The sequence below is a fragment of the Python bivittatus genome, unplaced genomic scaffold, assembly GCF_059951505.1.
Source record: "Python bivittatus isolate LINGU-HERP-01145 unplaced genomic scaffold, Pbiv_v1 ctg000340_np1212, whole genome shotgun sequence".
In the NCBI taxonomy this organism is placed as follows: domain Eukaryota; kingdom Metazoa; phylum Chordata; class Lepidosauria; order Squamata; family Pythonidae; genus Python; species Python bivittatus.
Window position 1 is genome coordinate 19084707 of NW_028277056.1, and position 17388 is coordinate 19102094.

Genomic DNA, 17388 nt, shown 5'->3' on the forward strand with positions numbered 1-17388 from the left:
ACCACAGTTCAAAGGCATCAATTCTTCGGCGCTCGGCCTTTTTTATGGTCCAGCTCTCACAGCCATACATTACTACTGGAAAAACCATAGCTTTGACTATGCGGATCTTTGTCGGCAAGGTGACGTCTCTGCTTTTTAATATGCTATCTAGGCTTGCCATAGCTTTCCTCCCAAGGAGCAGCGTCTTTTAATTTCATGGCTGCAGTCTCCGTCTGTGGTGATCTTGGAGCCCAAATAAATGAAGTCTGTTACTGCTTCCATTTCTACCCCTTCTATTTGCCAGGGAATTGATGGGTCCAGATGCCATGATCTTAGTTTTTTAATGTTGAGTTTCAAGCCAGCTTTTGCACTCTCCTCTTTCACCCTCATCAAGAGGCTCTTTAGTTCTTCTTCACTTTCTGCCATTAGGGTGGTATCGTCCGCATATCTGAGGTTGTTGATGATTCTCCCTGCAATCTTAATTCCGGCTTGTGATTCTTCCAGCCTGGCATTTCTCATGATGTACTCTGCATATAGGTTAAATAAGCAGGGTGACAGTATACAGCCTTGTCGTACACCTTTCCCTATTTTGAACCAATCGGTTGTTCCGTGACCGGTTCTAACTGTTGCTTCTTGGCCCATACAGATTTCTCAGGAGACAGGTAAGGTGGTCTGGTATTCCCATCTCTTTAAGAATTTGCCACAGTTTGTTGTGATCCACACAATCAAAGGCTTTTGCATAGTCAATGAAGCAGAAGTAGATATTTTTCTGGAACTCTCGTGCTTTCTCCATGATCCAGCGAATGTTGGCGATTTGATCTCTAGTTCCTCTGCCTCTTCGAAACCCAGCTTGTACATCCGGTAGTTCTCGGTTCATATATTGCTGAAGCCTAGCTTGTAGGATTTTGAGCATAACCTTGCTAGCATGTGAAATGAGTGCAATTGTGCGATGGTTTGAGCATTCTTTGGCGTTGCCCTTCTTTGGAATTGGAACGTAAACTGACCTTTTCCAATCCCGTGGCCACTGTTGCGTTTTCCAAACTTGCTGGCATATTGAGTGCAGCACTTTAACACCATCATCTTTTAGTATTTTAAATAACTCAGCTGGAATACTGTCATCTCCACTAGCTTTGTTGGTAGCAATGCTTCCTAAGGCCCACTTGACTTCACTCTCTAGGATGTCTGGCTCAAGGTCAGTGACCACACCAGCGTGGACATCAGGGACATTAAGATCTTTCTTGTATAGTTCTTCTGTGTATTCTTGCCACCTCTTCTTAATCTCTTCTGCTTCTGTTAGGTCCCTGCCTTTTGTCCTTTATCATGCCCATCTTTGCACTAAACGTTCCTTTCATATCTCCAATTTTCTTGAAGAGATCTCTAGTCTTCCCCATTCTATTGTTTTCCTCAATTTCTTTGCATTGTTCATTTAAGAAGGCCTTCTTATCTCTCCTGGCTATTCTCTGGAAATCTGCATTCAGCTGCTTATATCTTTCCCTTTCACCCTTGCTTTTCGCATTCCTTCTTTCCACAGCTATTTGTAAAGCCTCATCAGACAGCCATTTTGCTTTCTTGCATTTCTTTTTCTTTGGGATGGTTTTAGTTGCTGCCTCCTGTACAATGTTACGGACCTCCGTCCATAGTTCTTCAGGCACTCTGTCTACCAAATCTAATCCTCTAAATCTATTCATCACCTTCACTGTGTACTCACAAGGAATATGATCTAAGTCATACCTGAGTGGTCTAGTGGTTTTCCCTACATTCTTCAATTTAAGCCTAAATTTTGCAGTAAGAAGCTCATGATCTGAGCCACAGTCAGCCTCCTGGTCTTGTTTTTGCTGTCTGTATAGAGCTTCTCCATCTTTGGCTGCAAAGTATATAATCAATCTGGTTTCGGTATTGACCATCTGGTGATGTCCATGTGTAAGTCGTCTCTTGTGTTGTTGGAAAAGAGTGTTTGCTATGACTAGCTTGTTCTCTTGACAGAACTCTATTAGCCTTTGCCCTGCTTCATTTTGTACTCCAAGGCCAAATTTGCCTGTTATTCCGATTACTCCTTGACTTCCTACTTTAGCATTCCAATCCCCTATGATGAAAAGGACATCTTTTTTTGGTGCTAGTTCTAGAAGGTGTTGTAGGTCTTCATAGAAGCGGTCAACTTCAGCTTCTTCAGCATCAGTGGTTGGGGCATAGACTTGGATGACTGTGATATTGAATGGTTTGCCTTGGATACGCACTGAGATCATTCTGTCGTTTTTGAGGTTGTACCCCATTACTGCCTTTCCCACTCTCTTATTCACTATGAGTGCAACTCCATTTCTTCTAAGGGCTTCTTGCCCACAGTAGTAGATATAATGGTCACCCGAATTAAATTCACCCATTCCTGTCCATTTCAGTTCGCTGATTCCCAAGATGTCGACGTTCAATCTTGTCATCTCATGTTTGACCACATCCAGCTTGCCTTGGTTCATAGATCTTACATTCCAGGTACCTATACAATATTGTTCTTTACAGCATCGGACCTTCTTTTCGCTTCCAGATACATCCACAGCTGAACGTCCTTTCGGCTTTGGCCCAGCCGCTTCACTCTTTCTGGAGCTACTTGGAATTGCCCTCCGCTCTTCCCCAGTAGCATATTGGACACCTTCCGACCTGAGGGGCTCATCTTCCGGCGTCATATCTTTTAGCCTTTTAACATTGTCCATGGGGTTTTCTTGGCAAGGATACTGGAGTGGGTTGCCATTTCCTTCTCCAGTGGACCACATTTTGTCAGAACTCTCTGTCATGACCTGTCCGTCTTGGGTGGCCCTGCACGGTATAGCTCATGGCTTCACTGAGTTACGCAAGCCCCTTCGCCACGACAAGGCAGTGATCCATGAAGGGGATGAGATAGGTATCCCGTAAATAAATAAATAAATAAATAACCTTTCATATGTCTCACTTAGCGCTGCATGCTAATCAGACTTCTGTATTAACAGAAGGCAAATATGTGGGCCTAGACACAAATCACTATGTGACAAACTAGCCAACATATTTCAGCCTGCAGAGTTGGGCCAACAAGAAAACTGCATTCAGCAAACCATGATTAAGTCAATTATGGTTTAGAATATAGCACAAACACAGGTATTGAAAAGTTAAAAGACCTGAACTGGAACTTTTTTCAGTTATATAACATTTTAATCAGTGGTCTGAACTTCTTCTTTTCTGTAATATGACTAAATTATATCTACATTTTGATAGAAATGTTCTGCTTAAGAGTGCAGTCCTGTGTTTACATCACATGCAAGCTGCATTCAGTAGTGTTAGGGAATTTAAAGATGGCCTCAGCTAGGCTCTCTCTCAATTAAACAAAATATTAAGCTCATGACAGTTACGGGAAGCCCTGAAATCTAAAGGTCAGTGTTACTTCATGACTCATGGAAGTCATGGAAACCATGACAAAATTATATATATTTTTTTTATCTTGCCTTTATTATTTTTATAAATAACTCACTGTGGGAAACATTCCTAATATTCCTTCCTCCTCCTATTTTCCTCATAACAACAATCCTGTGAGGTGAGTTGGGCTAAGAGTGAGTGATTGGTCCAAAGTCCCCCAGCTGGCTTCATACCTAAGGCAGGACTAGAACTCAGAGTCTCCTGGTTTCTAGCCTGGTGCCTTAACCATTAGATCAAACTAGCTCTTGTATTTGCATATTCTTTGGCATAAAAGTTTAGGTTCCTTTGTAATAGGGGTCCTTCACTCAGCCTGTTTACTGGTGAGGCACCACATTTGATCAAATATTTATGGTTCACAATTGCAAAATAAATACTGGTTGTTTTCCTGCTGCTGTCTGGTTAATGGGGATAGCCGCTGGGCAACAAACATTTGGAAGTATTAACTCTGTGACAGTAGGTAGTTAATTTGCCCAGTATGACCCAGCTTCAGTCAACCCAACAAATTAAGCCTTCTCTTTGGTTTCTAAAGAATAGCCATTTCTAGCAGCTTCCCAGTAAACTTTGAGGTATCTGTCTGCCACTTCTTGCTTTTATTTAATGTTAAAAGTTGTTAAATGTAAAAAAATCTGATGGTGAGATTAGGATCAGAATTAATGTAAATATGTAAGAGGAGGTCTTGCCTCCTCCCTTCACTCTGTGCTCCCCCTTTTTTCCCATGTGACAGACCAGTGAGAAGAGAAGCTAGAAAGCCTCATTTTCATGACACCATTCTAGGCTTTCAGCTCCTTGCTGAAGTCAGGCCCTCTTGCAAACTACTGTAACCCTCTCTTCTGGATTCATACAACATGAAAGGCCCTTGATAATGTCAGTTACTTGATTTGGGCACCCTGTGAATTTTTCAGTGTTTCATCACATTCAAAAAGGACAAAGCTACTGATTTTGCTTAGTACACTAGATCTTTAATCTGGCCAGCATGGTTCCTGCAGTATAATCAACCAGCAAAACTATGAAGAGTTTGAGTTGCTACCATATATCAGCAGATTTAATGTTAGTTAAATAATATTGCCATCTTGTGCCTGAAGTCTGTAATTACATAAAATCTCAATTTAGCAAACATTTTAGGGAGATGTTCATTACATCCCTGTAAAATCCAAATTTATATCATTTACATCAATTTAGGTAGACTGATAGATGTTATGTAAATATGGAAACATTGACATAGATGTAGGCTTATATGAATCAGCTGGACTACTTCAGAAACAACAGACTTTGCCCATTATTTTGGGCTAATGTCCAGATGCAAATTTTGCCAGCTGTTTCTAAAGTCCCCTAAATAGGGGTCAGTTAAATCAAAATTTTACTGTTCTTTTAAAAATTCAAATGATGTTTAAAAATGAAGGGCTTTCTGCATGATGAAATTATTTTTTATGAGGTCCACGTACAGCCCTGAATAATTGCTCTGTTTCCATGATATGCTGAATTCAATCTGCCCTTACTCCTGGGCTACTACTTAGAGCTCCAACAGCAAACAACTGCTGGGCTGTCCCAGTTAAATTAGGGAGCAGCCATTTTGACTGCTATCTCTGGTTCCTTAATGACTGGTGGCAGTTCAATTAACATTTTAGAAAAAAGAAAATTCTGGTAGATCAGGATTAGAGGCACTGCAGACTGATGAGGAACACTTAGTCTCCTTTCAGCGCATATGATATGTGAAAAGTAAAAAAAAAACAAACCCAAAACAATTTGCAATTCCACTCTAGGCAGACATCTGTATCCCTGTCTCTGAAGATGTAAAGGAAAGTTAACTAGTTAAGGCAGTAACTGCAGAAATAACCAGGCTACTGAGTTTGTAAAACATGCTGGAACTTGAAATGACCTAGCAAAGCTAGGTGTGAACAGAGCCAGTGAAATAAAACTTAAATTGATGTGATGTCTGGGGGAACCCCTGGGTCTCCTACTAAGAATTCTACTGAGTTTCACAGTGAGAAGAACACCCACCAGGTTAAACCATAATACAGTTTTCTTGCTTTAACCTATATGTGAACCTAACCAATTATGATTTACTGTATTCAACAGACCAAGATCAAATAGGCCCCTGCTTAGCACAATTATGAATCCAACAGCAGCATTATGTGCAATTCAGACCATATGGCAATTTCCATAAAACAGGGATTTAAAAAATCCTAATTTAGTATATGCCCAACGCTTAATGCCTACAGAGACTTTAAACCAGGCCAGCACAACTTGTAGAGGGGAAAACACCACATGGATCCCCTTTCAATGTATCAGCAAGGGATAGGCCACAAAGGAATAGCAATGATTAGCTGTTTGATGGCTAGTGGTGCAGCAGAATTGCTGGAGCTGGCAGTGTCTGTACAACAGGGACGCTTGGCAGCATGTCTTTCAGGGCAGAGGTGACTGCCAAAAAAGTAGGTAGTGGCAGATTCTTCTTGTGGCATTTGGCAGCAGAGGATTTGTTAAATTTTTTAAAAATGCAGGTGGGACACATCTGGCCTGTGGTTTTATATGTTGTGCAGACCTGCTTTAGATGTTAGTACTTCTCAACAGTGGTTGAGTCCAAAATTGAGTACTTCGCTTAGTGGTCACCAGGATTTTTTCAGCCAGATATAAGCCTTAGGCTTACCTGAAGCTGACCACGAGTCTACATCAGTGTATTTCAAACTTGGCAACTTTTAAGATGTGTGGACTTCAACTCCCAGAATTCCCTAGCCAGCATGGCTGGCTGGGGAATTCTGGGAGTTGAAGTCCACACATCTTCAAGTTGCCAAGTTTGAAATACACTGATCTAGAGCAAGCAACTAGTGTTGGTTGTAGCAATTCTAATTTGAAAACTGACTTGCCGTAGAAGTTTAGGAGTGGGAAAATGACAGATATATTCACACAACAGAATGAACCACAACTAACCAACTACAGTCACAGCATGGAATGCAGTTTTTTTAAAAAAAAAAACGTGTAGCCCAACAGTAACATTTTTAAGGAAAAAAGATAGGTTGAGAAACCCTGCAGCAGTGTAAGGAGCTTTAATTTTGCGTAAAGCCCCCCACTGGATTAATAATTAACGAATGCCACTTTCCTTCTATTCCTACTGCCTCAGCTACTTACTGTACTCACAAGAAAACACAGCTAATAAAGCCACAACTACACAACAGACCTCCGCCCCCAGCCAATTTCTAGGGCGCTTGGGGTACAGTGATTGGCTACCGAAAAGGACGCCGAGGCTTTCCCATTGGTGGAAACGCACGTGCCACGCAGGCGAGGCAAAGAAATAACGGAAAAGGGGTGGGCAAATGCTGGCTAGTTCTCTGGGCTAGCCGGCCTAATATTGTTGTGGTATAGCTGGGTTGGATAAAATGCAGGAAGGCAGGTAAAAATGGCGTCACTCCCCGATTTTCAGGAAGGTGGACCAGGCGAGGCTCAGCGGAAAAATCACGTCGAGGGCTGCCGGCAACGCGGAGTACCAACTCGGCGGGTCCCCATGAGCGCTTCCGCAGGTGATGTGATGGCAAAGCTGGGTGCCGGTCTTGGTTTGTAACAGAGGCCGTTTCTAACGCGAGCAGGCTTGCGCGCGAGGAAAAGTACCAAGCGTGCTGCTGTTCCTCGGAGGCCGATCACCAGACAAAGGACAAGTTTGCAGCCCAAATCAGACACGCCAAAGGCTGAGGACGCGACTGCTCAGTCCACAGGGTTGCAACTCGGAAGCAAGCACAAGCACGCACAGGATCAGGCCTCGCGGCATATTCCCCGTCAATATTGCCTCGTAACGTGGGATGTAAATTCCCCGGAGTTCAGAGTTTGGGAAAAGTTATGGTGGGGCATCTTGCAATTCCCTGGGGTCTGTCTTCCCGGCCGGGCTGATCCTACGCGTGCCGGTTGAGCTCAGTGGAGCTGGTTTCGAATTGCAACCGTGTGGACGTGCTCACCTAGCCGTAACCCTCGACAGCCTTGGTGCAGCTTACGTCCCCATGAGCCCGCTTAGAAATTGCTTTATCTAATAGGCTGTTGGAGGGCGATGCCGGGTCTTGGTTGAGCTCGACTGGAAAGGGACGAGGTGTTACCTCATGCTGGCTCGCTTGAGGTAACACCTCGTCTAACTGCTGTTAGGGTGGCAAACCCGCACGCGAAGCCCTCTGCTTTCCCCCTTCCCGCTCGTTAGCAGCGGCGGAAAAACCGCGCCTCCTGGATCAGAAACTTAGAGCTCTGCCCGGTCTCGGGCGGCCATCCCCACTTCCTCCGACGGGGCGCGACTCGAAGCTGGGGCTTCTCACGAGTGGCAGCAGCGAATCGGGCAAGAGGCGGCCATTGGGGAATTAATATTTTTTTCGGACAAACCTCAAGTTACTTCAGGGCCAGATTTCAGTTGGAGTTGCTGCCATCTCTACCCGGTGCGACAGTAGTGCTGGCTGCGAATGGTGGGAGTTGTCCCTGCACCTGCTGCATGAGAACTCTGGAGTTGAAGCTTCAGCATATTTTAGAGGGCATTTGATTTGGGACTGAGATTTATGTTAAAGATCTGGGATCACTCATCCCAGCTCTTTACAAAAGCAGTGTTGTAAACTTCGTTGTTGTATGGCCCAGTTTTTGCCCATCTCTTCAGAAGTCCTCTTTGGAGAGAAGAAGCAAATAATTTTATGGACAGTTTAAAGTTCAAAGTCAAAGTATTCTTTATTGTCATTGTACTTCTCCTACAACGAAATTAAATGCCACCCCAGTGCAGTTCCTAATTAAGTAGGTAACAGTGGCACCTTTGCAGAGGCCTAGGGGTATAGTGTATGAATAAAGTATGCTGAAGATACCAAAGACAGAAATAATTACGTTTAACTTTTTTTCCTGTCATTGTAAACATCTTTCCTAGTCAGAATCCTGTAGTTGGTTACAACAGAATTAATAAAATATCTGTTGTAAAATTTAGTACCGGTGTTGTCTTTCTAACGTACTTTGTCACAGAAGTAGTAATATAATGATATGTTTGCTTGATTTCTTTTTAGATTTGAAATTTCAGAATTCTAGCAGTGCCGAAGGACAGGAGAGTGTCATTTCAAAAGTAATTGAATGATTTATTTGTGGGTATAGAAATATTAACAGGACTGGAGCCAAATGTTTGGTGGCAAAGCTGTTTAAAAGTACACTGGTGGGTCTAAGACAGATAGAAATATCAATCATTAATACAAGTTGCTTCATATGCTTTGAATTTTGTAGTTCCATTAAAGAATTTTAAAAACGGTAGTGCAAAAATGAATATAAAATACTCCCAAATCATGCTGTGGTTACTAGCTTTTTCCTTTTGTTCTGTTAAAATTCACTAGAATGTTGATACTTAAATTTGATTTGAACAGAGTATTGCTCATACACCATCATGGTATTTGCCCATAATTATTTAAGTACAGATTACTGTTAAGATTAAATTACAATCCTGATGCATTTACATAGGAGTGAACTCTGAAATTCAGGGGACTTTCCAGTAAACCATGAACCAAATTTAATTTTTATCTGTAGCTAAAAAGCTGAATAGTTTAGTTGAAAAAAAATACTAAAACATTATTTAGGCAGAAAATAACATGCAAGTCTTTACAGAATAAAGGGAGTGTCAGTCCCTTTTCTCTCAATAAGCCAGGGTTCCTCAACCTTGGCAACTTTAAGACAGGTGGACTTCAACTCCCAGAATTCCCCAGCCAGCCAGCCGTCTTAAAGTTGCCAAGGTTGAGGAACCCTGCAATAAGCAATAATGGGTGGTTTCAGGTGTCCGGAGTGGGGGCGCAGGATGAGGTAAATGCCAAAAAATGATTCATGTCACAAAACAACTTACATACTTGCATCAGATGCATCAGATATCACAATGGAAGCATCTAAGGATAGGATTTGTGTCATGATGACACTGGATGCATGTCATCCCTTGGAAGTAATTTTGTTTTGCCAAGGTGTCCTGTGGGGGAGTAGAAAAGAGATTTTGAGAGCTGCATTCAGAGCAGTACAGCACAAGGTACAGCTTGTTCTTCTGCTAAACTGAACTAAAGCATATTCATGCAACATTCAAAGGGCCGTCTAGTTTTATAAAAATGCTTTATTGATTTTTTTTTTTTTTTTACTTTAGGTGGCTTTAGATTTTGAACAAAAAGTTCATCTTAGGAGTTTGCAAAAACATAAAAGGTAAATTGTGGGAAATTTGACACGTGGGCTGGATTATGTACACTATTTAGAAAAAAATAATGAAAGGTGCTTGGTGTATCACGAGGAGTTATTCTTGCTTAGGATTTTGTGGGCTACATTAACTTTGTTAAATGCAGAGATGGTTGTGCTTGGTTTTGTGTGGAGAGAGAATTTTGAATGATGAGATTAATGAGAATGAGGACGTATTATGCTGAACCACATTATTTTTATAATGGACTTGGTGGAGGATTCATGGAACATCCTAAATTGAAATCAGACCAGTTGCATTTTTGGAGCAATGTGATATGTGAACCCAGCCATTAAGAATGATACAGACATAACATATTCCTTTAGGATAAGCAATGTTATACAAAGTGCAGAAGAAGGGTAAGCAAATAGTAAGCAAAAGAAATTGGAGACAAGAGATGAGATTTCCTTTTGTTTTTCACCAGTACCATTCACTATAGTTTTTAATACTTAGAAAGGTCATCTTCTTCTTTTTCTAGATCCCTATGCCAATTCATAGAATCTTTTGTTTTTAAAATTCATCATCTTCTTCCACTCAACTCATTTGTTCTTCCTTTATATACTTGTTTTGCAATTTGATTTTCATTCATTCTTTCTACATGAGCAAACCATTTAAACATACTTGTTTTTAACTAATCACTTTCTTATTTAGTCCACATTTATATTTTACTCATTCATTCTTAACCTTATCTCTTCTTATTTTACCATATACACTTTTAAGAATCCATTCTCACTGACTGTAACTTACTGTGTTTTCCCACTTCCATGAGACAAAATGGGCAGAAGCATGCTTTTATGTACAGCCATCCTATTTATGTTGACAAATACTTACTTATTGCAACAGTCAATGCTCCTAACTTCCTTTAAAGCACTTGCATGCTTTTTAAAAATATTTTAAAAGCAATTAAAATTAATTAAAAATAATAGAAAAGGAAAAAAACAAAACACCAAAATATACATTGTCAAATAAAAATACGTAAGTACTTAAGTGAAAAGAATACAACAGAAATATATATATCATTACAACAATATACAGTTACAATTCTATATGTAATTTTCTAATACAAACATGCAAGTGTGTGCGTGTGTGTATATTTCTAATACATTTATATAACATCCTTTTTTTTTTTTACCTACTGTATTTTGCATAAATGAGTCCCATATTTCACTGTACTTACCCATACAAAGTCTGCGTCTATAGGCAATCCGCTCATAGGTGGCAAGTGTTTTTAGTTTTGTTGTACGCTGCTCAGAGTTGCCTGTGGTGAGACGGACAACTATATTTAATAAATAAATAAGTGTAATCAGGTCTTCAATCCATTGAGTAAATGGGACCATACATTTATCTTTCCAATGCTGTGATATAAGTCTTTTAGCTATAGTAATGGCACGGAGAATCCATTTACGTTGTGCTGTTGTCAAATTCCATGTACTAGGTATGTAATTCAAAAGAATATTATCCTCTGAATTGCATGCCTTAACATTTCTCCATTTCTGTACTTTTAGTAAACATTCAACCAAGGTGCATAAATTCATATATTTCATCTAGTTGTATGCCATTTGTTTATTAACAGCAATCACTCAATTTCCCATTACAAACACAACTATCTTGGTCTTTGATGCATTAATTTTCAGGCTCATCTTGTTTGTTACATTATATAGTATGTGTAAGATTCACTGCAAGTGTCTGGAGGTTGTGTCATGGCAACTGGACTTCTTTTCTTTTTGGTAGAGACGTTTTGCTACTTGTCCAAACAGCTTCTTCAGTCTAAAAAAAGTTGGTTAGGGGGACCCCATAAAAGTCTTCCAGGGTGGCTATGGGATCCCCCTAACCAACTTTTTTAGACTGAAGAAGCTGCTTGGACAAGTAGCAAAACATCTCTACCAAAAAGAAAAGTCCAGTTGCCGTGACTCAACCTCCAGAAAATGCCACCTGGATGACTAAGAATCTTCATAAACATATTCACTTCAAGTATTTGGGTTCTCAGCCATCAGTATAATATCATCTACATACAAAAATGCATGTATATTCAAGTCCCCAACCAGCACACTTTTAACATCACCATAAGCATTCCTCATACATTTATTTGTAAATGCTTTAATAGCAAGAGGTATCATGCTTATCTCACTTACACCCTGTTAATTTTTTACTCTTTCACCAAACATTTAGTATTTTCATGGAAGTTTTATTTCCATCATATACTGCTCTTTTCATTGAGTAACCAGCCCTAAACCCCATATTGATATTAAACATATTCAGGTCTGTTCATTTCATTAGATGTCTCTGAATCAGTGAGCTTGCAATATGCTTTTTAAAGTCCCTATCATAATTATTGAACATTTGTTACAATTAATAATAACTATTGTAATACTACTAATCTATTTTGAGTGTAAAATGGGTGGAGACTAGGTAGATTGTTCTCTGAGAAATTTGTGATAAATCAGCAATACAACTGCAATTATTTAACAATAGTAGCAACAAAATAACTAGTTCTCCTTATTGAAAGTTACTGCTAAAATTAAAGGAACTGGGGGAGAGCTAATTAGGAGAACTGTGGATTGTTCATTTTTCAGAAAAAAATTATTTTCAGAATTTTAAATTTCTGTGTACTAAGACAGGATCTCAGGATTCTTGTTTTATATTGCTACCCGATATCTGTGTTACCCTTCTTGTAATATAATTGTTCAGCTTCTTAAAAATAGTTGTTTATGAGGAAATCTGTTTTAATTTTAACTTATTTCCTCAAAGAAAAAAATCTACCTAATTCACTGTTGATTGATTCTGTGATAGAATGTCAGACTATTGCAAAATAATTCATTATCCTTTGATCCTGGATCTGATATTGTATCACATTAAACATTTGGGAAGGTCAGTACCTTGTCTGGTAGGGGTGAGGTGATGAACAATACAGAGCATTCTTTTTGTGAGAAGAAAATGTTTTTTTAAAAAAGGATGATTTGACTTTATAGGATTAATAGCTTTAATTGGAGCATCAAGGAAGAAAGTACGCAGCTCAATTGGACTACAGTTCATCAATTACCTTTGAAGGCATCTACAGTCAGTATGGTATGTGAACAATCTAACTTTGCTCTGCTTCTGTTTATTAAAGTGCACATTAACACAGCAACTAGAAAATGCTGATTTTGTAAAATACCAAGATGGCTTTGTCTTTGGGTTTAAATGCAAATAATAAGCCATAGTTTCAAAGTGAATATCGCAAAGGGATCTTGGAGCATATTTGAAAGATATTCTGGGTACCATAGTGCCTGACAAGGCAGTCATATTCTGTGTTACTTGAAAATGTGATAAAACCTCTGTTTTACAGATTCCTGTTAGTGGGCTTCAGATATAAAGGGGAAAAAATCTGAATTCCAACTGCTTTGCCAAACAGCGGAAAAGTCCGAAGAATGCATTTTTTTTGTAATTTATGTACATTTTAATATATAGCAATTACATAAATTTGGCTTTGATGGACATGTGGCTTTCCCCCAGTTGGTCTATAAACAAATTTATTGTAATTCCATTTGAGTATAATAGGGTTTCTTCCTAAGTCAGCATACCTGAGGCTTAATAATGCGTTTTGAGCCTGACCTGTGCAAAATTTAACAATGTTCTTAACAGGGCCATCGTAAGGATTGCATAGAAAATAAAATCCTTTCAATATTCTGCGTACCTGCTGAGAATTAGTGTATAAGAATATGAAGTTGAACAATTAACCAGCTTAAGAAAAAGTTCACGTTCAGCCTCTTAGTGAAATGTTTCCTATAGTTAGGAAAAAAAGCTGCAGTCTGTTCCTTTCAATATAACTGCCTTGTCATTTAAATATGGAGTGTGAGATTATGGAGTGATTCTTTCTGTAGCAATTTTGGTCATTATGAACTTAAAACTATCATAAAGTCAAATTTTGTAAATATGATTAGAATTTTTCAAAAAGTTATTATAAAGACAGTTATTCTTCCTTTCTTTATGGATGTTTTATTTTTGTTTTAATAATTGTCCTCTTTGGCTATCTATCATGGAGTTGATTTGCTTAATTATTTATCCTACTTACAGTTTATCCTACTGTGATCTGTGCCTTGCAGGCCTTTTCTGTTTCTAAAGTTCTTTTGCTTTAATACAGGAGTGGTTTAGGATAAAAATGAGTTCAATGTTGGAGCACATAAGCTACCTATCCATTTCAAAAGTCAGTCTTCATTATCTTTTTTAAGAATGTTCTGGGCCCAAATGGTTCCCATCGAAAATAAAAACAACGGGAAGTGGAAGCTAGCTACTTTATTTGGAAGTGTGTACACCTTTGCAATAGAACACCAAAGGTTATTTAAGTATTCTGTATGAAGGGAAGGTAAAGAAGTTAGCAGGTAGAGTTGATTTGTAACTGCTTATTTCTTTGTGTGAATAAACAAACCCCTTCCTAAAGCATTGATTTTGTGAGTATGCTCACAAGTTATCTTAACCTTTGCAGTGTGTACCCTTTGTCTGTAGATGATTTATTTCTGCTGTGACATGCTTGTTAGTTTTGTTAAGGTGCAGTTTGAAATGTTGAGTGTCAGAATTAAAATTTGTAGAATAATATGCATTCTAGAACTGTTCCTCTTTGACTTCTCTCAGGACAGCAGACCTCTGCAAGACATAGAAAAGGCCCTCGACATGGCTAAAAACAACCTTGAGCATTTAAATGTTTTAGAGGAGGTAGGCCAACTAATTTTATGTCAGTTACTATTATTATCTCCCAACAACCCTTATATTCCGGAAAGTTCAAAACATTCCTATTTTTTTAAACAATATTTGAAAATACTGCTTCAACATTTGATGGTAATTAAACTTCCGAAGTGATGATACTACTTATTAGGCCCCAGGGAATTAATAGCCTGTTACTTGTTATCCAACTATACTGTATCTAATAACAAGATTGGGAATCAGACATCAGTCAGACCTCCTGACCAGGCAGAAGATACCATTGAGACCTTTTTGTGTCAGATTACCAGTCTTCAAAAAGATATCAATAGTGATAATGGGAAATTTCAGTTATCCAGACGTCTTCTGAGAATCTAACTCTGCCAAGAGTCAGGTCCAGCAAAATTTTATCCTCTCTTGCTATGATAACAACAGGGTTTGTTAGAATTAGAATGCAGTTCTTAATGAAATGGTAACAGTGATGTCACTGACTCATAGTTGCCTGCATGACTGTACCCAAAGACTGTTAACTACTTGTTAATAGTTCCACTTCATCTTTGAGGAAAATACCAAGTGCCAGAGGGCTCTTTCCTGGGCGATGTATTGTTCAACATTTTTATTAGTGATGGATGAGGGAGATGAGGGGATATTTATCAAGTCTGTATATGACATAGAATTGGGAAAACTAGCTAATACTTTAGAGGAGAGAGGAAAGATTCCAAAAGATGTTGATAGGCTTGAGCAATGGGCTGAAATGAATAGGATGGAATTTAACATGAATTGGGGTAGGAAAATGGAATTTCAAGTACAGAATGGAGAGACCTGGCTTGGCAGTACTACAGTATCATGCAGGTGCTGAAAATGTAAATGACATCATTGGTTGTGCTAATAGGATAAGGAAGTCACAAGGAATGATGGTTATATTCTGTTCTGCTCTGGTTGGGTCCTGCATGGAATACCATGTCCAATTTTGGCACCATAGTTAAAAAAATAAAAGTGACAGATTGGAGTGAGTTCAGAAGAGGCTATCATGATGGTATTGGGGTCTGGAAACTAAATCTTACAAGGGATTGTTAAAGGATCTGAGTATGTTTAGCCTGCAGAAAGTATGATGGAAGAGAGAGAGAGAGAATCAATCTTCAAATGTCACGTAGAAGAGGAGGTGTAATTATTTTCTATTGCCTCAGGCATAGAACAAGAACCAGTGAGATAAAACTTAGGAATAAGTAGGTTCAGGCTAAATATCAAAATGAACTTCCTGAGTTTATGAGCCAGTAGAGCAGGCTGCCACATGAGTTCTTTGCTGCTGGAGATCTTCAAATAGACTGGACAATCATCTGGCAGAAATGATCTAGTGAAAATGGAACAGGGGTTGAGTTAGGTTACCTTTGTGTGTAAAATTTGACCACCTGAAACCAGGTGGACTCTAGGCAGCTTATATAGTTGAACCATACAACCATAATTCCTTTTCCTAGTGTCCCTTTAGAAGAAAAAGCAGGCCAAGTGGTGTTCTCATCATCTTCTGCTAGATAGAAAAATGGACAAAGATGGTTAAAAAAACAACAACATTGTGCAAGCAGGCTACAAGAAGTATGCAATGCTTGCTGTGGCTAGTTTTTTTGCAGTTTGGATGATAGGTAGAACGTAATGTTGTTTATAGCACCATCTACCTTTGTTGGCCTTGGCCAAAAACAAGGGAGTAAGGGTTTGTGTTAAATTCCTACTGTTCCTTGTGACAGAACCCTTTAAATGAAATACCCTTTTTGTTGTTTTTTTCCCCTGAGCTTGGGAAAAAATCTAGAACATGGATGTTTAGTGCTTTCCTCAGAAGATCAGAATGTTTCATGCAAACAAATATGTTGATTAAAACTATGGGCTGCTACTGACTTTCTGCATTTAATTTAAGTGCTGCTGTTAACTTTTACATTACTGAAAGTACATTGGAAGAAGTGTCTTGTGTGTGTGTTTACTTGTGCATGCTTATCTTTCTTTGAAGCAATGCACTGAGCATTTCAACTGTCAGAAGCATGAGCGGTGACTAGACTTCAGTGGTATTACATTCCTATTGACTTTCTCTTTGACTATTAAATATTCTTGTAAATGCAATGCCTTCTTGAAAATGTTTGGGACTTCTTTTTTTGTGCTTAGCTATGTTTGCATTTTACTTGGGTATTTAATTGGTTGTTAATGATGCATTGAACAAATATCAAACAAAATTCTATTATTAAAATCTATCACTAGAGTACTTGGCACAAGAGAACAGGAATATTAATTTTGGGCTGCTTTTGTTATTCTACTCAAATAGTGCATTTGTTGCTTTTAAGTTCTGTGGACAATGTGTGCAAGTGTAGATGTGTTTTTAATTATTGTTTTTCCAAAAAAATGGATAAGACACTTCAACAGTTGGTCACTGAAGCAAAGCAGGAAGAAAGCAAGATTGCAGATGTTATTACTGCCAAGTTTGCAGATTGTATGGCTTCTCTGAACTCAAGGTAATACGATCAAAATTAAAATTTTGATTTTTGTCTGAATTCTACAGTACATGTTTCTATATGTATTCACTTTATAATAAGTTATGGAAAAATACACAATGAATTTTGTTTCATTGATTGTTTACTCATTGGGTTTGGTATCAGCAAAGTCCTGATCTTTAAACATCAGAATAGCAGATATTTTCCCTGACTATTATTATGTAGTTCTGTGCAGTTCCCTATTATTCCCAATTATTTAAATGGCAGTAATTGATAGAAAAATAAATACTACAAAATACCTACCCTCTATTTTTCCTCTTCAAGTGCTTCTTCTTTTTTCTTTTCATTTCACCTGTGATTTGTTCTGGTGACAATTCTTATTCTAGTACTATGATTTGTTAGCTTGGAGTAATTGTTATGCTTTGCACCTAATAAGTTTGTTTTCTTCTTAAATTATTTTCTTTATCAAAATGTTAGTCTTTGAAGCATTCCCATGGTGTGAAGGTAGGTCAGATTGCTAGAGTTGAGAGAGATTTATAGTGTAATGAGCAGATTGTAAAGAAATGTCTACTATTTATGAATGTATGCTATTTCAGAAACAGTTTTATTTATCTTTCAGAGAAGTGAGGTGAGCTT

General features: G+C 38.6%; 1 protein-coding gene across 6 annotated transcripts in view; it reads left to right on the forward strand.

The window, feature by feature from the left end:
- The first annotated feature begins 6741 nt into the window (after positions 1-6741).
- Positions 6742-17388, forward strand: part of RNF17 (ring finger protein 17) — a 66351-nt gene continuing 55704 nt past the window's right edge. For 5 of the 6 annotated variants that reach the window (XM_088140648.1, XM_088140649.1, XM_088140650.1 and 2 more), the window contains exons 1-6: positions 6742-6926; positions 8421-8476; positions 9524-9579; positions 12577-12673; positions 14216-14296; positions 16673-16773. In XM_088140648.1, coding sequence (XP_087996774.1) covers positions 6806-6926; positions 8421-8476; positions 9524-9579; positions 12577-12673; positions 14216-14296; positions 16673-16773 — 512 coding nt within the window. In that variant the 5' untranslated portion in view covers positions 6742-6805. The remainder of the gene's footprint in view (positions 6927-8420; positions 8477-9523; positions 9580-12576; positions 12674-14215; positions 14297-16672; positions 16774-17388) is intronic. The other variant, XM_088140651.1, reaches the window with a different exon arrangement.